Genomic DNA, 23,145 nt, shown 5'->3' on the forward strand with positions numbered 1-23,145 from the left:
TAAATTATTTATATTTATATATTTATATATGTTATCATGTTTTGTTTTGTTTTTTTAAGATAGTTTTGGTAAACCACGTGAAGGTGCTAAGTGTTCTCATGCTATTAGCATTGATGCCATGTGGCTACATTTCAGTATTTGCTAATGCTATGCTAAAAACTCACTCCTGTTACTTCCAGTCCTGTTACTCATATGAAGAATTTGTCATTTAGAAACAATAAAAAAATGAAATAAATAAAATGGCCATTACACATTTTGAATAGTTAAACATGTGTGGTATTAGATACAGTGCTGAAAAAAGATAAAGAATGAAGTTTAATTTTTAAAAGTGACAACATGCAAATGGAACCGATTCGGTGGAATGACCTTTTTACGCATAGTGAGCCATTAGGCCAATTTAGCCTGACCAAACAAAAAATTCTACAGGACCCTTGCCTCTTTTGTGAATACAGAATACTTGAGTCCCAGTATGTATAGCCTCTCAGAGAAACACGCTCCCATCTTCCTGCAGATGGCAGACAGTAAGGACAATACAGATTTATTTCTTTCTCTCTCTCAACCCAACCGGTCAAGGCAGATGGCCGCTCACCAAGAGCCGGGTTCAGCTTGAGGTTTCTACCTGTTAAAGGGGAGTTTTTCCTTACCACTGTCGCCAAGTGCTTTCTCATGGGGGAACTGTTGGGCCTCTGTATATTAAAGAGTACGGTCTAGACCTGCTCTATGTGAAAAGTGCCCTGAGATGACTTTTTGTTGTGATTTGGCGCTATATAAATAAAAATTGATTGATTGATTGATTGATAACACACTATGATACACATGTCATCCCCTGACCTCTTAGGGAGAGGGAGCTTATACAGCACTCTCCACCTGAAATACCCAGGTAATGCTGCCACTGATGCTCCTTGACCTTTCTTAGCACTGTAAAGTTCTTAGTCTTCTCTAGAGCTGCATACAGAACCTTCCCTTTCATGTTAGGGTTCCCCAGGCTCAGGCACAAAAGACAGCAGCCTTCCTTCTTCTGCTCACCAGCCTTCGGTGCCTGTCTCCAGTGGAAATGTTGGTGGTTCCTCGCCCTGCAGCTAACTGAAGGAGTCCAGTGCTTATGCAGACAGGGACCTGCCCTCTCAGCCTCTCCAAAAGTCTCAGACTTTACAGCAGACTCCTCTGATAGCTGCTGCGGTGTCTTCTAGTCCAAACCGTCCATTTCAGGTGGCCCAGTGTGATAATGTCAGCCCTCACAAAGCAGCTCTGCATAGTCCCTGAGTAATTGCTGCCAAGCTGAATCAAAGGAGTGTGGAACATGGGCTCCTCACACACGGCCCTGGCCCCACGCCCACGTCCTCATCTGCCGGCTTTTGAGCATAGAACAGTAGCAATCCAGTGATATCCACAACCCCCTAATAGAAAGGGCTGCTGGTCCAGAACTAGGCCACTGGAGAGGCGAAAAGAGAAAACAAGAAGAGGAGAGGAAACAAGGAGAAGAGAGGAGAGGAGAGAAAACAATGAAAAGAGAGGAAAAAAGGAGAAGAGAGGAGAGGAGAGAAAACAAGGTGAGGAGAGGAGAGGAAACAAGGAGAGGAGAGGTGAAGTAAATTGAGGCAGGGTGACGTGTGTTCCAGGAAACATAAATATAAATTCCTCTCAAGCTTTAATGAAACAGGTAAACACTTACTGTAGATGATTTGCAAATACTTTTTTTATTGATGTATTGCTCAGTTTGAGTCCAACATCTAAATGCACTTGTTTCAACTTGTTTGAAGTGTCCTTTCAATAGTAAGTTAGTACAGCTCTCTAAAACCTCTTTGACTATGTTTGCACAGCCACAATACAGAATGTGTCACAGCACTGTGTTAATGAAGCATGCAGTGAGCTTTAGGAGTTTCTCAATATTTTTACAACAGTAATCTGGCTGTGGTTCTTCCATCCAATCCTTCCATCAATCATTATATCCAACTTGTTGAATGAATTTATACACCACATACACTTTATGCATTTCCCAAAATTTCTTTACATCACTAATAACAGCAAGCATCTGATGTATTTTGGCCCAAATAATGTGCAAGTTGCCCTGTTTTTATTATTTGGGCCAAGTGTTAAACCCAAAACACTGCTGCAAGCCAAGATGACAGCAGAAAACGTAAAGCTTAGAGGTATAGCTTACAGCTATATGTATATAGACATAATGAGTGTGTATGATGGGCAGAGAGGCAATTATTTTAATGATTCAAAAACAATTATGAAAGAAAATCTGATTAAAGACAACTACCTGTCTATATTTAGATCATTATGTTCTACATATTTTCAAGTTTCACATATTTAGCTTTCTTTTTTTTCCTAAAAACATACTTTGATATAGAAATAAGTACAAATTTGACATCAAGAGGAAAAAAATACCACTCAGAAAAAACAAAAACAAGAAACCACATATCCCAAATAGATCTCAATGCTAGTTATACTCAAGCTACATGTTTTGAATGAACATCCATTATCCTGTTGAGGGTCACAGGGGGGCTTGAGTCTATCCCAGCATGCAATGAGCAAGAGACGGGGTACAAACTGGACACACTGCTGATATATAAGGTAATATTATGCCCACGGCATGGTACTGAAAACCATGGTGAGCTGCCACAACCTTGCACATTGTAGTTTTTTTGTAGTTTCATTGAAGAATCACCTACATTTAAACCTCTCATGATTTAGGTCATCACTTGTGCTCTGAGCTCAGCGTTGGTTTTAGAACATTTAGGTCAACAAACAGGTGCAGACAGAAACTAAACCACAACACTTCTATCACTCATTGTCCATCATGGCCCCAACAAAAAGTTTATGGCTATCTGCAGCAAACCATTCTCATGCTTCCCTTACTCTAGTCCCTCTCCCTGACATCTGCCCTCTGACTGGAGCAGAAAATTTTGACAGAAAATTCCTTCTATCAGTAGCTGTGTTTCTCTCCTCAAACTCACTGAAAACCTATGCCACCAGGCTCAGTCCTTGTACCAATTTTTTTCCTCTATAATGTATGTGGTTTGCAATTGAAGGCTATCCTTCCATTCACATTCAAAAATAGAGGCACTGTACAGGAGGAGAACATTTGATTTATTTAAAATTTATTTAAACATCATTTTTATTTCATTTATTTTATTTATTTGATGTCATCCCAATGATCCTGGAGCTATTTAATTATTATACAATAGTAGATTAAAGGTAAAATGCTGTGTTTTTAAACTTCACTTTTAGTTTATTTTTTAAAAGTTACATATACCTTATATGTCAAATGTTATTCTAATTTTTATCCTTATTTCCATTGTTAAGAATTGACTGTTCATCATTTAGAATTTTAGTATTTACTCCTTTAAAATTGTCCATATATTCTTTGATACTTGTATCCATACTAGAAGTCATTTTTCTGTATTTTCAAGTACATTAAGATAATTTGTTTTATTGTCGGTAGTGCAGATGTGTGCAGACTGTGTTTGCGTTACATTATCAGGCATCCTATACAGTGTAGAGATCACTTCCTTAAGATCATGATCAATATAATGTTTAGACTCTATTTTTAGACTGAGTGGTAGCATCTGTCAACTCAAACTGTTTTTTTATTCACCCAATGACTTTATGGTTCCAACCTTTACAATCCGTAAAACCATCTAAACAATCTATATTATACTACATTTTATTCATAAGCAACTATTTAGTGTCTTATAACCTGACATGAACAATTAATTCATTATGATGGAAGCCCCTTCTTCACTGACCACATCAACTACATCACAGGAGGTCTTAATTAAAGAATCATCCAATTGTTTTTATTATTTTCAGGTGGATTCATACGGAGGATGATTAAGTATTTTCCTCATGCTCAATTCCAAATTGTGTATGCTGAAGAATGTGGATATCTTGAATAAAATTATATATAGTACTGGAACATATCTTATCCCTCCAAATAAAACATATCATTATACTTTTAATCTCTTTAAACTTATGGCTGAAATTTAAAAAGATAGAGATAAAGGTGTCACTGTCCATCTTTTAAGGTCCTCTCTTGCTGTTTTTAAACATTCTGTTTGTTCTTGTTGAATAATGTGATATTTCCCTTGTTATTGTTAAAGGACCGGTACACAATTTTAAAGGGGCAGCATGTACAATTTAGTGGCATCTAGCAGAACTGACTTAAAAGGAATATAATATTCATAAGTATAAGTTTGAATTAGTGTATAATCACCTGAAAATAAGAATTGTTGTGTTTTCATTACCTCAGAATGAGCCCTTTATATCTACATAGGGAGCGGGTCCTCTTCCATGGAGCCCGCCTTGTTGCACTGCCATAATTCTACAGTATCTCAGAATAGACAAACCAAACACTGGCTCTAGTGAGGGCTTTTTGCATTTTTTGCAAGTTTCATGGCCTCCGCAGGTTTTCCTACATGCTTGGAAGGGGGACAGGAGGTATTCAGTTTGTTCCAGTCTGCAACCTCAGTGTTAGATGCCACTAAATCCTACACACTAGAACTTTAAAACAACAGTCAGGTGCCCAAACATTGAAACAAGTTTTTCTTGCCATAATTATTCCTCCTGTTCATACTGACCATTAGAAGATCCTTTCATAATGCACTTACAATGTAAGTGATGGGGGACAAAATCCACATGTATTTAAAAGATTATCTGAAGCTAATATGAAGCTTCAGTGTCCAAATGAGTCAAATCAAGAAGATATCTTTCAACGTTACAGTCTTTTTAGTGCCAAAGTCCCTGTTTTTGTTACTATACTTCCACAGCAGAGATATGACTAACACAGACCACTGAAGCCTCATATAAGCTTCAGATAAACTTTTAAATGCATTTTTACACAAAATGACTGTGTGGACACACTGTGGATTTTGTGTGCCATCACTTTCATTGAAAGAACATTTGAGGGGGATCTTTTAACAGCCAGTATGAACAGGAGGAGGAAAACCTCTTTCAGTGTTCATATGGGCACCTGACTGTTGTTTTTAGACACACTTGAAAAATTGTGAACCCATCCTTTAATAAAGCTAAGCTTAAGCGAAGTGGTCTGTTGTCTCCAGGTTTCAAAGCCTTACTGAAGTGCCTGTCTGGGAGATTCTGCAATCGGGAGCTGATAGGAATCATGGGACCCTCTGGGGCCGGGAAGTCCACTTTGATGAACATTCTGGCTGGATACAGGTGAGACAGCAAAGGTCCCCTTTACAGTTATAGTAAAAGAATAGTAACCTTGTCCTCAATATTATGAGAATGTAAATTAATATTTTAAAAAAGGTAAATGAAGTAAATTAACTCTTTGTCATGTAAAAAGCAATTTCTGAACAAACTACCAAAAGCACGTTAACACACTCAGGAGGAATGAGCTTTCATCTCAGGCATCTTTGGCATATGTACTTCAGGACATATCACTATAGTACATTTCACTATAGTCTGTTTAGCCCATCAAACTGTTCACTATGTGTGTGTGTGTGTGTGTGTCTGTGTGGGTGTGTGTGTGTGTGTCCTCGCTGCTGTGCAGGGAAACAGGGATGAAGGGTCAGATCCTGGTAAATGGGAAACCCAGGGACCTTAGGAAATTCAGGAAAATGTCCTGCTACATCATGCAGGAGGACATGCTGCTGCCACATCTCACTGCACGAGAGGCCATGATGGTGAGCCTTAACTGATCATAGCACAGCCAGGAACATTTGAACTGTAAAAGAAAGAACTGAACTAGAACTGAACTAGAAATTAAACTGTTGATAGTTAGTGTGCCAAGGTGCTGCAGGAATGGACTTGTGACTTGAAACTGCCACCTATTGCTGTCACTGTACATTTGGCAAATACCTTTTGCATTACATGATTATGGCACTTTTTTTCTCTTTTTCTCTCCTGCTGCAGGTTTCAGCCAACCTGAAGCTGGATGAAACTATGGATGTGAAGAAAGAACTGGTGAGCCAAGCAAACATCAGCCACTTGCTTAAAGTACATAAGAAAAATATGTAATAATAATAATAATAATAATAATAATAATAATAATAATAATAATAATAATAATAATAATAATAATAATGATAATAATAATAATAATACCCAACCTTAAAAACACCAAAGTTGCATCTTAACTCATAGCTCATAGAAAGGGATGCCAACTTTCTGTGGACCTGCCTACCCACTTTAGATGAAAAGCTACAGAGCTACAAGTACTTGTCACTTGAAGCAGTTGTCAAATATCTGGCATTGTTATTTGTAGATCACATTATGTACTCACTCAAGCTGAATTTTTTTTTTTCCTTTCCAAGGTAAATATATCAATCAAGAGCTGATATGGTCTGAAGTATTTGTAAAACCCAACAACTGCCAATTACTTTTCAGTCAGAACAACAGGCAAATCAAAGATAAAAAAGGAAAAGTAACCAGAAAGTTGGAGTAACCAGAAATCATGGTCTGAGGAGACCAGCAGAACCACATCATGTGCAAAAAAGCAAAAATTCAATTCTGATGTCACCAAACTTTAAGATTCTGTCCTTGAAAACCACAAACAAAAGAGGTGATGAGGCACAATGAGTCATTGATGTCAATGATGAGACTGCAACACAATCTCAAACTCCCACTTTCTGGCATTTTCATGTTTGTGTCTGCATCACATCTAGGCCATAAGGTGCAAATGTTAAAAAGAGGGCATTTTATTTGCAGACTGATATTCCTTTAATTTGCCCTCTGTCCCACTTGCTCTCTGTCTTTCTCTGTCCAGGTGAACGAGATTCTCACTGCCTTAGGGCTTCTCGAATGTGCTCACACTCGTACCAGCTCGCTGTCAGGGGGTCAGTGTAAACGTCTGGCCATCGCCCTTGAGCTGGTCAACAATCCACCAGTCATGTTCTTTGACGAGCCCACCAGGTGAGACAGACTGACACTGATGTGCTGTTGATGGTCAAATTTAGACTTATTTAGAACAGATTACATTTTAATTGTGTGAAATGTGTGTCATCTAAAATGGTATACTACCACTGATGGAAAATGTTGGGTTTTGAATACATTACAAAACTAGAGTTATCTTTGGTTTTTACACTTTATACCAACAATACACTGTGCCAAGTTCATTGGCAATAGATACATCTTAAATGTGAACTTTGAGATTGAACATTAAAATTAAAGATTATTTTGTTAGACAAAAGCTAAAATAATGGAAAAAAACCCAAAGGCAGACTCAGTGGGCCCTGACAGCATATGGCTGTATATTTATAATGAATCTTCTGACATTTGGACATATGGTGTTGGAAAGACTTGAAGCCTTAACAATTATACTCTTAATTATAGTGGTACCATCTGCCAAATGTGGGTGGTTGGGACCCTGGCTCTCTGACAAATGAATTCTTGCAGAGAAGAGAAAATTTCTGGGAGTTCTAGGAGTATCTCTCATGGAAACCCTAACGATCAAATATCTCCCTGCATCCAGATATTACAGGAGTTCACTAGACCCATCAAGCTAACATGTCTTAGTGTAGACTACTAAGAACTTCATGTTATTTATGGAAAGGGAAAAGTTGGTGGATAATATTGAGTGCAATACCTATTTACCATCCTCAAGTGTTCTTCCATAGCGAACCACACCGTTCTTAAAAAATAAGTCCTGTTTATTAAAACTTGGATCTTCGGATATGATAACGTTGTACTCACCAAGTCATTTGCTGAGATGGAATGCTGCAACCTTGCTGAAAAAAAGTCAGATGTGGCAAGAGCCATGAGCAGTTAGATTATCAGACAGGTTGTAAACAAACCCAAAGGTTAGCTTAACTTTTTTGGTGGAGAAAACAATGAACAGAACAATTATTACTCAAACTGTCTGCCCAAACCCCCATCAAACCAGACCTACCAGACCGACCATAGTTGGGTAACTTTAACTTTTTGATCCAAATAAAGTAGATCAGATAATGTGGATAAACTATTGGCTTTTTTACAACCTGCCTTATTGTCTGAACAATTGACTGTTCCCAGATCTCAGCACTTCATTATGTCTTTCTCTGCAGTGGCTTAGACAGTGCATCATGCTACCAGGTGGTGTCCCTAATGCGTTCTCTGGCGCTGGGAGGTCGGACCATCATCTGCACCATCCACCAACCTAGTGCCAAACTGTTTGAGATGTTTGACAAGGTATGTATCTGTCAATAAATGAGGGAATTAATGAATGGATGACACTAGTATTTATTTATAATATGGGAAGCTGTGGTGCCTGCTTGTAATGCAGCATTCCACACAGACTTTGGCTGTTTAAAGAAAACAAAAAAAAAACAGTTTCTTTTGAAAGGTCATTCATGTGTCTACCTTGAATAATCTTGTCTTCTCACAGCTCTACATTCTCAGTCAGGGTCAGTGTATCTACAAAGGCTCAGTCCCCTACCTCATCCCCTATCTGAAGACTCTGGGACTTTACTGTCCTACCTACCACAACCCTGCAGACTTCAGTATGTCCACTTCACATTTATTCAACCCATCAATATATCCTGTGTAAACTCAGAAAGAAAAAATGATAACACCTGATTAATGCAGAATGGTAACTATTATAAACATTTCTAATTCCTTCATCTCCTTTATATCTTCCTGCTTTTGTCTCTGATTCAGTCATTGAAGTGGCATCAGGAGAGTATGGAGACTTAAACCCTGTGCTGTTTGAGGCAGTGCAAGGTGGAATGTGTGCAATAGAAGAGAAGAAGAACCAGTGTGATACCAATGGCCCATCAGTCTGTGCAACAAAGTACCCCAGGGTGTGTAGAAGATGATGTGCTGGTGCACTGCAGTTTGGGCTGGATTACCAACAGCTGTCGACAGGCAGCCAGCAGAGACTCCAAGTGACAGCTAAAAGGGGACATATTATGTTTTTTGTGATTTTCTGTTATTTATATACTGTTATGATGTTGCATCTTAAACATAGTCAAAGTTCTAAAACTTGAAGTTAATGTATGTAGAAATGCTCCCTGCAAGTCAAAAGCTGGGGCTTCAACTTGCTCTTTGCAACGGTTCTCTCTATCCATTTCATGCTCATAAATGGCTGTCCATTCCATAGCCTTGGTTGCCAAGGTTGTTGCTAAGGTATTCCCATCTGCTGTTTGCATTGATCGGATTTCAACATGTATAGCTGTATTTCAGAAGTTGACATTTACAGAACGAGAAAAAGTAGTGGAATCCTACTAATATAGTTTGTTTTAAGGTTGGTTGACGTAGCCTCCCAAGCGTCCAGCAGTCTGCCGAGGGGCAGGAAGCTAACCAATCAAAACAGTGGGCACCTTGGGAGGGGGACCTCAAAGGGACAAGTGCTAAAAGGGCCTGTTGAGACAGAGGCTGAACTTAGGGGCTGCATAAAGGACCAGTATAAGATAAATAATGTGTTTTTTGAACTGTAAATCACACAAATTTATTCCAGTAAAGCCCCAGAATACAAATACAGATCTGGAAATGTGAATAATATGTCCCCTTTAATATTTAGTGAACAATCTTTCCCCGTTTAACTCTCGGCAAAAAAGCAAAAAATTTTACTTCCTAAATGTTCAATTATTCCTTTAAAAATCAATATATTTTTCATCAAAATATGACCAACTAACTGACATACAGCAACCATGAAGGCATGGTAGTATTGCATTGTAGGAAAACTGGTCAGTTTCTGAGGCAAAATAGATTGGGGGGAACCAGAGGGGAGTGCCCAAAGCTAATTTTTGCCACAGGGTCCAACACCAGGTTAATCCGTCCCTGGCTGCAGTACACTGTGCTATGTTGCACTTTTGTGAAATTGGGTATAATTATAGACATATTTTTCAGTGTAATGAGATAATCTGCCTCCATTTTCCCCAGGATGCTGGACACATAGAGAGCCATACGTTTGCCACAAGCACACTAACGCAGTTCTGTATCCTCTTCAAGAGAACCTTCATCACTATATGCCGAGATCAGGTGGGTGACTCCATCTGCTTGTAAATTGTTGGATAAATATTATATTTGTCCACTGGTCTCAAACACATGTAAAAGGAAGTATCTCTACCAGATGATATATTATTTTGAAATAAAGGCATTTTAAAAAACAATGATAAAACAATCAGGAAGTTTGATAATCTAAGTCTGAGACTCGATGTTTATTTTTCCTCCTTTTGCTCTGTTCTCAGGTTTTGACCCACCTCAGACTGATGTCCCACATCTCCATAGGTGTGTTAATAGGTTTGCTCTATCTGAACATCGGCAATGATGCTAGCAAGGTCTTCAACAACACTGGATTTCTCTTCTTTTCTATGCTCTTCCTCATGTTTGGAGCTCTCATGCCAACTGTGTTAACCTGTGAGTATAAGCCAGGGCAGGAAACTGCATCATGTTTGCATTCCATTCATCGTTGATGCTGTTGTGCCCATTATTGAGGTCCAGTTTCAATGCACCATATGCTCTGAGTTGTGTTGACTGGTCTATGTAAACATTTATTATGCACCATTTGTCAGTTCCCCTGGAGATGTCTGTGTTCCTGAGGGAGCATCTCAACTACTGGTACAGCCTGAAAGCCTACTACCTGGCCAAGACTATGGCTGATATTCCATTCCAGGTGAGTTGGTGGTGCTGGGGTCAGAGGGGTTGCTGGGTGGGATCACTAAAAACCTGAGTGCTGACAATCCACACAAAACAAAAAGTACATCTACATAGTACACCACTGCACTCTAGTGTTAGTTGAAGGTACTACTCGGCTCTTGCAGTGGATTACACATTACCAGCATCTCCACAGGATTCAACCTCTGGTGAGTTCTCAGTTAAGGAAGCAGTTCACACTTTGATTTTTCTTTCCAAAGTGGAAAAGCTTTCTGCAATGTTCAGAGGCTGGTTCCAGCAAAACACAATGCAAATTTTACCATAAATAAGCTAGGGCAGCAACTAACAAATATTTTCATTATCATCTACCAATTATTTTCTTGATCGATTAATCATTTGGTCCATAAAATATCAGAATATTGTGAAATTCCCCTTTACAAGTTCCCAGAGTCCAAGGTGACATCTTCAAATGTCTTGTTTTGTCTGGCAAACAGTTAAAAACACAAAGATATTCCATTTACTATCACATTTGGGAAGCAGGAACTCATGAACCTCTGCCATTTTTGTTTGAAAAATTATTAAAACGATTAATGAATTATCAGAATTGTTGCCCATTAATTTTCTGGCGCTAATCAATTACTTGAATTTTGTTGCAAGTTTCCTCAGGTGAATAAGTTGAAATATGTGTGTGGTTTTCTATACAGTTTGACAACTCGAATTAGTCATTGTAAATAGTATTGTTACTAACCTGAAAGGAACAGTTAACCCCAAAGTGGTGGCTTTAGTTCCAATGATGGCATGAGAGATCACAATTTTTTTTAAACAGCACATATCCACTAGTCCCTATGTTTTCTATTTGTATCTGTTTTATTGTAATTCCATTTTATTTATTGTGTAGCAGCTTTTTTTCAATCCATTCATTTAGCCTCAAAACCTTTGAAGATATTTCTTAACATGCCTTTCTTGGAATTTAAAATAACCAGCCTATTCATACAGCTTCAGTTGTTGGGTGGTCATGCTTAGACGGAGGATCAGGGTCTAACTCATTGTGTGTTTCGTTGTGGTAAGATTCAGTGCAGTTCCCACTGACATCAGTGCAAGGAAACAGTAGATAAACCAGTTTCATTTTGGGGTGAACTATTCCTTTACAAAATAAAAGTTAATGAAGGTGTTATTTTAGGTGATCTGCCCCATCATGTACTGCAGCATAGTGTACTGGATGACAGAGCAGCCTCCTGAGGCCAGCCGCTACCTACTCTTCATTGCCCTGTCCACCTGCACTGCCCTGGTAGCCCAGTCCCTAGGCCTGCTGGTGGGCGCCGCCTCCACCTCACTACAGGTATTGCAGCTTTGCATGGTTAAGTATAGCACACCTTGATGTTATAGATATAAAACAGAATATGTCCTCTGCATCTCTACACAGGTAGCTACATTTGTTGGACCTGTCACAGCTATCCCAGTACTGCTTTTCTCTGGATTCTTTGTCAACTTCGACACAATCCCCAAGTATCTGCAGTGGAGCTCCTATGTGTCTTATGTCAGGTGTGTACCACTACTTGTACCATCACAGCTACTCAGCAACAAAGTATCAATTCACAAAAACAACAAACTATGTATTTGGGTTTACATGTGTACAGTTGTGATGTGGATTACAAGTATCACTGTAAACACCCAGTGATAAACCTGTGTCTTTAACAATTTATTTACTTATTTTTGGTCCATTGACAGCAAGGTATAAGAGAGGCAATGTAGGTCTGTTGGTCAAGTGGTCAGATGGTCTGTCCTGATCAATATATCTTGAAGCACAATTCCCATTTATTACAATTTGGATCTTATTTTTGTAGTATTTCAACTGTTTTACCATACTGTTTAAGTATGGAAGGTCAGGTTTCCTGTGCAATGAGAAATTATTATTGACGTTATGGATACGTTCACTTTTGATTTTTTAAGTGTTGTCGAGATAACCTGGATGAGATGTCTTATTTACAACTTGTCAGATTATCTGAACTCTGACCCATTAAGGTATTTTGCGCTGTCGCTTTGTTGCCAGAGCTCAGCAATTAACTTGGTGAAACCAATGTTATAACAGAAAAAAACATTACCCAAAGTGATATAAAACAACCATAACACACATTGGAGTGAAAATTGGATGTCAGTGCCCATGATCCCCAGAATGATTGATTTCTAAATAATTTTTAACACTCATTGGGACCTTTTGTCCAGCACCATTATTATTTCAAAATGTTCTCCTTAATGAACATTGTGACCTATAAAGGCTATAAGCTAATTGCTGAATATATTTGTTGTGAATATTCATAGTCCCTAGAGGATGAATCCTAATGTTTTAGGTGAACTCCTGACCTTTCCTGTACTGTCACCATTATGCCAAAATTTCCAATTGAACATGAGATGACACATATGTTCTTCAGAGCCCTCTCCATTTATACACTCCATGACCTTTCTTCAAGGCCACCTTCAGGTTAAAATGTCAACTTTCAAGAGAATACCTCCTCTCAGCTAATAACCACATAGCCATGACATTTACTGAGCACACTCTGCACCCAAGAGGATTGACCCTACTGACACTACAAACTCAAGACAAACTTTACATTTTTAAAACTTTCACTTTGTGGACTAAGATGAAGTGGAGTTTTGTGTTTTGATAGTGGAGTTTCAGATTTGTAGTCTTGTTTAAATTCTGACTCAGAATCAAGAGATAATTCACTGAGCTATTTGCAATTATGAATGTGCCTGATTGTTTGTATTTTTCTCGCAGGTATGGCTTTGAAGGGGTGATCCTCTCCATCTATGGGATGAACCGGTCAGAGCTGGAGTGTCCGGGGAAGGTGTGTAAGTTCCAACAGCCTGAAGAGGTTCTCCAGTTATTGGATGTGGAAGACGCAAAGCTCTACATCGATTTCATTGTCCTGGGCATTTTCTTCATCATCCTGCGACTGGCCACCTACCTTGTCCTACGTTACAAGGTGAAGTCTGAGCGATAGGTTTCGCTTGGCTTGTATTCAAAACTCAAGGCCCTCTCTAAAACCATTCCAGACCTGGTCTCTTTTCTGTTCACAGACAACAACCTCGCTCATGTGGGAATTTGCTTCATTTCATTTTACGCATTGCTGCTAAAAGGACAGAACATAAATTCTGATCTGTACTACTGCCAACAACTGTGGAGGGCAGCGACTGACGGTGCAGAGCAGTGAAGAGTAATCTTATAAATCAACATATACCTGTTTTACCTCAAACATCAGGACTCTTGTGCACAAATGCAGATCAGTGAGGAGGACACCACAAAGAGACTGAGCCACATTTAGCACATACTGTACGTTTCATATATAGAAAGGTTTTGAGAACAAGGTGGATGTGATAAAATAACACTTATCAGAGTGGACATGCATGTTTATTCTACACAGTGTGCTGCCACTCGGTCAGTGTTGGGGTGTTAGAACTTTGGTCCATGAAACTGCCTCCTTGAGAAAAACAGAGTGTTTACATTGCTCTATCAGCCAAAAAAAGATTACAAACTGTTGCACTGGAGAGTAAGTGGGATGTATTGTGCCTGAAAGACTGAAAATGAATGACCATCAATGATAATCATGAGATCATTACACTGTACACTGGATGAAAGCAGTTAAGTTTGAGCTAGTTTTTGTTGCATATTTTGTCGTCATATGACTAAACTGGGGTGACAGTTTGAAGCCACAAAACATTTAATTCCTGAAAAATCAAATTGTTGTTTGAGCTAGATGTTTTCTAACATGTTGATAGTTGTAAATTAAGCTTTATCATGATTGCCTTCCGAAATTTGGTATTTTTCTACTTCCATAATATAATCTAAAATCTGTAAAATCCTAGTTTAAATAAAAATTGTTCAGCCTTAATCATTTTATACTGTGCTATATTATCTCTAACATGATGTGATATTGCAATTATAGAAATGTAATTAAGCAAAATAGATGAATTAGTGTATCATTATTGTCCGCACTACATCCAATAATTCCACAAGGACACAACATTCTCATGTAGTCATGTTTGGTGCTATCTGAAGTTTCATGTTGTATTTGATTTACATGTAAAAATTGTATGCATCTGGACTGCACATTACAAGGATACTGAGCACTTGGAGACCAACCAAAGAGAATTAATTGTAACTGGAAGTATGTTCACATTATATTTACTATGTATAGTCTTTCTGTTGTTTGTTTTTTTTGTTTGTTTGTTACGCGGGGACTTACAGCTTAACTGTACTGTACAGCGATGTAAAGTATCTGATGATCCAATAAACACTGATCTAATTCTACAAAATGTTTCCGTTTATTCATGTTGAGTGAAAACATTATATTATCTCCTCCCACTAAGACATTCTTGAAATACCTCATCAGAGGTGTCCAGAAGGAACCAGACGCCTGAACTACCTCAAATGGCTCCTTATGGCACTGATGCGGCACCAATCCAACTGTCTATCCATCTTACCCTAACTCTTGAACAAGACTTAAAGATACTTCACTTGTGGCGATGATTCATTCCCAACCTAAAGGGAGTGATCAACTATACCATGGCCTTAGACTATAAGGTGCTGACTATCATCCTTGTTGCTTTAAATTCTGGAGCAAACTGCTCTGGTACACACTGGATGACACAGTCTGATGATGCTAGCAGAACCACATCATCAGCAAAAAGCTCAGACGCAATCCTGATGCCACCATACTGTACAATCTCCACATCTTGGCTCCGTGTAGAGATTCTGTCCTGAAAATTGCAAAAAATCTGGTGACAAGCCATAAACCTGGCAGAGCCCAACATCCACTGAGAATATGCACACACAAGTATCATAAGACTTCTCCAAGTCCACAAAACATGTGTAGACCAGATGGGCAAATTCCCATGACACCTCCAGCATTCTTGTAAGAATAAACGGCTATTCCAAAACCAAGATGGAATCATCATTGCTCCTCCTGCATCTGAGATTCCACACAATGGCCAGAGTCACCTTTCCAGCTCTCTGGCATAAGATTTCCCAAGGAGGCTGAGTAATGTGAAACCCTAAAAGCAGACCCTGTGGTCCCCTTTTCTGAAAATACGAACCACCACCCACATGATATTTAGGTGGTGGTGTATCAACCAAGATAGCCCAACAATGTTCAGAGGCTTCAGCATTTCAGGGTGAATCTCATCCACCCATGGCACCATGTCACTGTAGATTTTTGACAACCTCAGTGGAATCTGCAACAGACATGGACATGGCTTCCTTCAGGACTTCCACTTCCACCTCCATTATTGAGGGCGTGTCAGTCAGGTTCAGGAGTTCATTCCAACATCCAATGATATCCACAGTTAGGGTGAACAGTTCCTCTGCCTTTCTCAAAACAGCATCAGCCCTATCTCAAAGTGCCAAAACCACTTTGAGCCTGACCATTAGTCCCTCTCCATGGCATTCCCAAACTCCTCCCACACTCTGCTTTTCCAATCACAGAGGCTGCAGTTATGTTGGCATCCTGGTACCTTCTCAAGGAGGCTGAGTAATGTGAAACCCTAAAAGCAGACCTTGTGGTCCCCTTTTCTGAGAACAGGAACTACAGAAGCTGCAGTTATGCTGGTCTCCTGATACCTGTCAGCTGGGTCAGATGTCCCCTGGGCCAATGAGGCCTGAAAAGACTCCCTCTTCAACTTCTTCAGATTCAGCCCAGTGAGTTCTTTGGGTGCCACTATGACAGACATGGCCAACCTTCTGACGACAACTACAAGAAGCCACCTCCAAAATGGAGGCTTTGAACATGACCCAATGGAATGTCCCCACCCTTCCCCAGGAGTGCCTGAAAAATCCTTCTGGAGGTGGGAGTTGAAGTCCTTGAATATCCAAAACAAGAAGCTCCTCGATACTGTAGTTAATACTTGCTCAAAAATAGCTGGTAAAGAACTAAGAAGCATTGCTTTATTTCACCAAATCCAGACTGTCCAAAAAGCCAGATCCATCCTCTCATGGTGTTCATTATGGACAACACAAGCTATGACAAGCACAGTCCAATAGCGGAAGCACCCTGGTAGCCTACTGAATAAGATGCATACCACACAACTGTAATGTCTGTGGTTTGATTCCAGCTATGGACCTTGGTTACATGTCCACCTGCTCTACTCTTGTTTCCTGTCTCTCTGCACTTTTGGCTGCAAAAATATCCCTCCAAAAAAAAAAAAAATTAAAAAATAAACAAAACACCACTCTGATTCAAATACCTAGGCTGCTCCTCCCAATCATGCCCACAGGTTCTCTAATAACCACATTGGTGTCAATGTCCCTTAGAACTATCATATCCCCCCCCCCCCCCAACACACACACACACACACACACACACACACACACACACACAGTCTTTTCATGTACACAAGACATGGAGACTGACAGAAATTACATGTAGTGTAGCTTTATTAAAATGCTTTGATCCAGAGGAGCTGAGATGGGTGACCACATAACACTCTTTAAGCTGCAAATCAAAGGAATGTGATTACTTCACTAAAAATACACATGATCTGCATTTTCCAGTAGCTTTCTTTTGCTTCATTTGGTTACTGAATTGACACATTCACTGTAATACTATAGTTAAATCATGATGTGTTGTTTACATCTTATTGACTGATTTAAAAAATGTTCTACATCTTTCTGAGAAATAACTTTTAATAAAAGTAATTAATTTTTAAAAAAAAAAATCAAGATAATTACATTATAAGAAAGTGTACCATTCTAAACAAGGGTTCTTGAGCAATGCATGAATTTTACTTTGTGGTGCCTCTCATGAGCTAGATTAGGTTAGAGATTGTTACCTGCAGCACAAGGGTAGATGTATTCTGTCTCAGCCTGGTCACCTGAGAAAAGAATGTAGAATTAGACAAAACAATTCAAACAAATAACAGTGAAAGCTCCTATAACTCCCAAACACGAAATTACTTCATGCTCAGGGCATTTAGGGGTTGGGTTCAATCCCAGTGTATATCAGACAAAACTTGGAAAGTTGAATTTGTAGTTGTGATAATTGTACAGCTCTAACACGGGGCAGAGTTTGCCAGTGTGTGCTGTTCTCTCTGTAAATGGGTTTAGATGTGTATGGAAGGACTGAGGGCTGGAGTGTGGTGCAGTTGTCAGCACTGTTTCCTTACTGCATGACGGCCCTGAGTTCAAACCTATATCATGATAGACTGGAGCCTGTGAAGAGTCACCACATTCAGACAGACATCTGAATCAGCTGTCTGTTTGGGCATTCCCTGGGCGCTCCAGTTTCCTCCCATAGTCCAAAAATATGCAGGATAGGTGAAACAGATCATCTAAATTGCTTGAATTTGAGTGTCAATGGTTGCATGTCTATTAGGGTTTGGATCTGGTTCCAGGTTGTTAAAATATTCAGATCCTCTAAGTTAAGAGGCTGATGAATTTCTCACAGAATCTTTTGCCTCTCCTTGCCAGATTTTATAAAATGCTATCAAAACTTCCACCTTGTCTATATGTGTCAGTCCTGTAAGAGACTGGGTGTAACACAATATTCTCATGCAACCCTGCAAAGTATAAGTGTGTATAGATAATGAGTGGATGGAAGAACTGAGTATGTGATTTACTTGGCTGGTAGTAGTCATAGATCTTAACCACAGCTGGCTTCAGGTTCTGCACTGGGAGCTCCTGTACGAGCTTTAAGATGTGGTTGATGGGTATGTACTTCAGTAACTGTTGGAAGAAAAAACACAATCAGTAACAAATCTTGAGAGCATTGTCCTGTATTTAACCACTGCGAGTTCCTTTCACCTCCTTTAAGTACACGAGAACATGATCTTCCTTTTCTTCAACACGATCCACCAGCAGGTCACCTTTGAGCTGCGAGAACATGATATTCAGCTGGGTTACCATGACATTGACAATTGACACAAATGTTACAGGTTAAAATTACTGTATTAAGTTACCTTCTTCAAAGATTCTGGATCTGGGACAAATCCAGAGAGCATTTTGATATCCAGGATTACCATGTTTGTAGTGGGCTCTTTCCAACTATATCTGTAACCATGGAACCTTAAAAAATGTAATGTTACAAACAGCTGCACTTTTCCATGTTTTGAATAAGCTACAACAACATGTCAAGATTTTCAGTATTCTATAATGGCTGTAAGGTAGATCTAGTTGCTGCACATTACTTACAGGGAGCTAAGCTTCAGAGTGAGTTTAGGTCTCAGAGATTGGCAGTCAGCCTCTGGTATGACCTCGACACTGAGAGTGGTGACATCAGCAGGAGTTGGGATGTTATAATGAAGAGAAATCTGACAAGGAGTACAACAGGATGATTTTAATATTCATAAATTTTTAATTTGAGAGCCTAAGAGCACCAGTAGTGGTGTAGTATTATACAGTATGTGTGCATACAGAGGAAGAAAGTTAAGAGCCACAAGATCCACTGACCTGCATTGACGCACATGCAGTTCCCTTCACCTCCAGACTGTACTTTCCTGCCACGTCCTGCAGCATCTTCTCCTGGTAGAGCAGTTTGTTGCTCTGGTTCACATCAAATGTCAGCTGGCCACTGGGTGATTGGACTGTCACTGTGCTTGAACCCTCTGGACTGAACACCACAGTGGAGTAGAGAGCCAGAGCCTGAAGAGCCACCACTGTGTCCTACAACACACATACAGAAAAGTTGGAATTCAACTACAGCAAATATTTACACATGTAAAATGCATTTACCACCTACAACACTTTTCATTTTCAGTGCCTCACATTTAATGGTTATATATTGATCATCTATAGAGAACCACTGCACCAATTATTTTTTCAATACTTTTGTCATTCTCACATTCTTATTTTTCGTTGCAGCAGCTGTATCCATGGAAATGAAAAAAATCTTTAATATATCCAACTCAGTGAGACAGTTAAAGTAGCTACTGTAGCTCTGGGCTATATTGTCTTACCTCTTAAAACCATGTATTTAAAGGGAAAATTACAGTTTATAATAGGTTTTATTTTTGCAGTTCTCACCATCAGTTCCAGCAGTAATGATAACATTGTACTTGCTGGTTAGTACCATAATGCTGCCACCTTTACATGGTTTGTATTAACTTTAATGGATGGTCAGAGTGCATGATGTTTTTTTTCATTCTGTGCACACAGGTGCTTCAAAGATTGGCTAACATCAGGTTAGTTTCTATTTTCCTTTATGTAACCAATGAGTGTATGTAACAGATGAGCCGCTCAGTGAATGAAATGTCAGTGTTACAGGAAATGATGAGCCATCACAGTTGCTTATCAGGGCTACCCAAACTCACAATGGAGAACTTATTAGCCCACTATCAGCATTGTTTCAGCTTACACCTCCCAACACACAACAGAAATCACCGTTTGGATGCAGGCTTTTGTTTGGACATTACATATTAGGATAAACTCTTGTTTCAATCCACACATTTGACAAAAGTTAGCATGCTAACAAGCTTTTGTCCAAAGTGACAGACAAATGAGGTACAATCCAAGCTACAGTAGCTCAAGAAGGAGCCTTTGAGAATAAATGCTGCAACATCCAGCTTCATGTTTTACCTGACACAAATGCCACAAGAACTGTTCGAGTGACTGATGCAACATGCTCATTGATTGATAGTTGGTCATCAATCACGATGCCCAGATTTCTTGCAAACTTTGTTGGAGAGCGCGAGCCACCACGTCAAAGGCTACTGAGAGATCCAGAAAGATGAGACTGATGACAGGGTATCACTGCAGTGGAAAGGTCACTCTTGAAACCAGGCTGGTTTAAATTAAGTAGATTACGACTTGGATGAAAACTGCACACTCTAGAACAATGGTTGCCAACCCGTTGATTGTGACTGACTGGTATATCTTTCAGACTTTCCATTAAGCTCCAAAAAATAATAGAAAAATAAATACACAAATACATTATGCCTGATTAATGTTCAGTTTTGCAAGAGCCTCTCTCTCTCCCTCTTAAGAGCTGTTGTATTATTTTCAGTGTAGCATGTGCTGCATTGAAGTGACCAATGAAATAAGAGAGAGTACCTGTCAAAGGTAGCACAGCAGGTGGACCCAAATGCAGAGACCGATATTGATTTAAGATCTTCACGTTGATTTCGACAGTCAGGTAACAGAAGGCTTAGGTTACATGCTGGCATGAAACAAGGAACATAGACAAGCTGGAACTAAGTGAACAGACAGGTATATATACACAAGTGATTAATGTGTATATATGGGGCAGCTGCGGCTCAAGAGGTAGAGACGGTCATCCACTAATCGGAATATCGGCGGTTTACTTCCCGGCTCCTCCAGTCTGCATGTTTTAAATTGCCCCTGATGGCTGTGCCATCGGTGTGTGAATGTTCTGGGGGCAGAACAAGGGCGGAGCATGAGACCTCAGGCAGGCGGGCTGGGTGCTGGGCTGAAAGACATAACAGATCTGGAGGTCAGTATTGCTCTGGAGGGCAACCAGGGGGTAGGACAGACGGGTGAAGTTGCTGCTCTGGAGCAACAAAGCCGGGCCACTCTGGAGGTTAGCGATGAACCTGGGGGCAGGTAGGGCAGCCAGTACCAGAAGATTCGGCAGCAGGTCGGATGAGCTCAAGCTTGGATGGCCACTTAAAGAGACTTAAAGAGACCTACTTCTCCATGCTGATGTCCAGTGGTTGAGTTGCGACAAAGTGCTGCAGCAATTTGTCGACTTGCTGCCTGAGATAGACTTTTCTGTCAACAAGGAAAGAGGAGCACAAGGAACTGTCAGATGATGCGTGGTTACTGGACCTGGGGTTTCTGACAAACCTAACGACAAACGGTGCTTTTCACCCTGAGCAGTACGGTGCTCACCTGGACAAAGTGGCAACAGAGTTCAATCAACATTTTGGAGAGTTAGGTGTCATGGAAGATATTGCTGCATTCATCTCAAACCCATTCCTGCCCATTGATATAGAACAAGTGACAGCCAAAGTATTTGCTTTGCCAAGTGGAGCTGACATGGAAATGGTTGATTTGAAAAATGACATAGAGCTGAAAGTCAGATCAAGGGACAGTGACTTTAGGAGACTTGTCAGCAGAGAGAAGTTTCCTCACCTCACTGCTCGTGCACTTAGTTGATGTGTTTATATTACCTTCTGGGGTCCAGAAGGTAGTATAGGAACACAGGAGCACAGGAACACAACATTGCGACTGCGCAGACACAACAAATTGCAGGTATGCAGATGTCCACACAGAGCCTATGCGCACACCATCTGATGACGAAATTTATGTCACACGGACCGTAGCGGACCCATGCGAACTCACCAACTATAATTTCAGCTTAAGAGTGAGTGCCTACTTACCTCTGTGAAATGATATTTTCACAGAAGAAAATAATTGTATCAAAGTACAGGAGCCGCCTTCCTGACAGACACCTCACAGACTGTCTCAGACTGGCTGTCTGTAGCTATAAGCCTAACTACAAAACACTCACAGACAGTATTCAGCCATGACTGCAACAGTTTTGCCCTCTGATGGCATTGTGAAAAGTGATGCTGTGTAAGATGGGAATATAGAACTGAATTTAGCTTAATTGCACCGACTGAGAATTTTGTAGTAACTTGCATGAAGCTGTATGTTGTATGTATGTATGTAAAATTGTTGAAGCAAGATAGCTATGGCCTGTTTGATATGCTAGTTACAGTGTATTCTTGGTTGCATCAGTTTGAAAGTTGGACCAAAGCATTTCATGTAATTCAAATACAATTAGCTTAAATAAAAGGCCTCAAGCTGGAAGTACAATCTGGGCTGTCTTTTTCGCTCAGTGCTTTAGTAGGTAGATCTTGCCTTTCACAAAGGCCGAGGTCAGGGATTTTGGGCTTAAAAAGGTTGGTGACCACTGCCCTAGAACCTCAGATACAACAGGTAGCAGCAGGGCAAGCCTGTAGTTTCCAATTTGAGATTGATTTAGAGTCAGCTTTTTCAACAACGAGATAACCTGAGCTGGTTTAAACATGGAAAATGTCCCCACAACATACACACTGTTAACAGTAAAATTGTCAACCTGTAGTGCAACTCTGCTTTAACTACAGCTGCAGCTTGTTGGGATGTACCTGTGTAGAGGAGAAGCCTCCATAATGGTTTTGCTGGCCTGTCAGCCATCTGGCAATGCGGCTGGTGTAGCCCAGGTCTTCAGCAGAAAGGGAGGTGCTGAGTTTGGCCAGCAGCACGTAGGAGCTGATCTCCACAGACAGAGAGGCTGATGATTCTGTTGCTGTCTGAGACCAGTGGAGGAAATCTCCTTAAGGCAGCCACCCAAAAAACAGACAGACAGGCACAAGGTGAGCTATCTCAACAGTAACTAGGTATTAATGACTTGTTTTAGGATTGTGACTTACCTTCTTGTAATGCAACCTTGTCTAGGTGCTGCAGAAGTTGAGCACGGGTCTCCATGTCTCCAGCCAGGGTGAAGACGTATGCCAGCAGAGCTGTAGTGTAGGTGTTGCTGAGGTCACTGGTGGATTCCCTGAGGCAAGACAAGCTCTTATTCACCACAGGATGCTGAAACAGATAAAAAAAAAAAGTGATATGCATGTTTTGATCCACTCTCTCAATTTCAATAGATCCTAAAAAGTAAC

At 40.1% G+C, this 23,145-nt stretch overlaps 2 protein-coding genes across 2 annotated transcripts in view; one reads left to right on the plus strand and one right to left on the minus strand.

Moving 5' to 3' along the window:
- Positions 1-14,211, plus strand: part of LOC122983389 (ATP-binding cassette sub-family G member 4-like) — a 30,910-nt gene extending 16,699 nt beyond the window's left edge. The window contains exons 3-15 of the mRNA XM_044353106.1: positions 5,067-5,184; positions 5,522-5,654; positions 5,884-5,934; positions 6,737-6,882; positions 8,013-8,136; positions 8,333-8,447; positions 8,605-8,747; positions 9,829-9,927; positions 10,137-10,305; positions 10,461-10,561; positions 11,723-11,881; positions 11,966-12,084; positions 13,319-14,211. Of these exons, the coding sequence (XP_044209041.1) occupies positions 5,067-5,184; positions 5,522-5,654; positions 5,884-5,934; positions 6,737-6,882; positions 8,013-8,136; positions 8,333-8,447; positions 8,605-8,747; positions 9,829-9,927; positions 10,137-10,305; positions 10,461-10,561; positions 11,723-11,881; positions 11,966-12,084; positions 13,319-13,544 (1,703 nt within the window). The 3' untranslated portion in view covers positions 13,545-14,211. The remainder of the gene's footprint in view (positions 1-5,066; positions 5,185-5,521; positions 5,655-5,883; positions 5,935-6,736; positions 6,883-8,012; positions 8,137-8,332; positions 8,448-8,604; positions 8,748-9,828; positions 9,928-10,136; positions 10,306-10,460; positions 10,562-11,722; positions 11,882-11,965; positions 12,085-13,318) is intronic.
- Positions 14,212-16,958: 2,747 nt separating this feature from the next.
- The window catches only part of LOC122983818 (alpha-2-macroglobulin-like), a 41,156-nt gene continuing 34,969 nt past the window's right edge, over positions 16,959-23,145 (minus strand). The window contains exons 29-37 of the mRNA XM_044353945.1: positions 22,906-23,068; positions 22,621-22,808; positions 18,983-19,195; positions 18,725-18,843; positions 18,493-18,598; positions 18,338-18,406; positions 18,154-18,259; positions 17,368-17,409; positions 16,959-17,030 (exon numbers count right to left, since the gene is read on the minus strand). Of these exons, the coding sequence (XP_044209880.1) occupies positions 17,026-17,030; positions 17,368-17,409; positions 18,154-18,259; positions 18,338-18,406; positions 18,493-18,598; positions 18,725-18,843; positions 18,983-19,195; positions 22,621-22,808; positions 22,906-23,068 (1,011 nt within the window). The 3' untranslated portion in view covers positions 16,959-17,025. The remainder of the gene's footprint in view (positions 17,031-17,367; positions 17,410-18,153; positions 18,260-18,337; positions 18,407-18,492; positions 18,599-18,724; positions 18,844-18,982; positions 19,196-22,620; positions 22,809-22,905; positions 23,069-23,145) is intronic.

The sequence above is a fragment of the Thunnus albacares genome, chromosome 6 (genome assembly GCF_914725855.1).
Source record: "Thunnus albacares chromosome 6, fThuAlb1.1, whole genome shotgun sequence".
Taxonomy (NCBI): Eukaryota; Metazoa; Chordata; class Actinopteri; order Scombriformes; family Scombridae; genus Thunnus; species Thunnus albacares.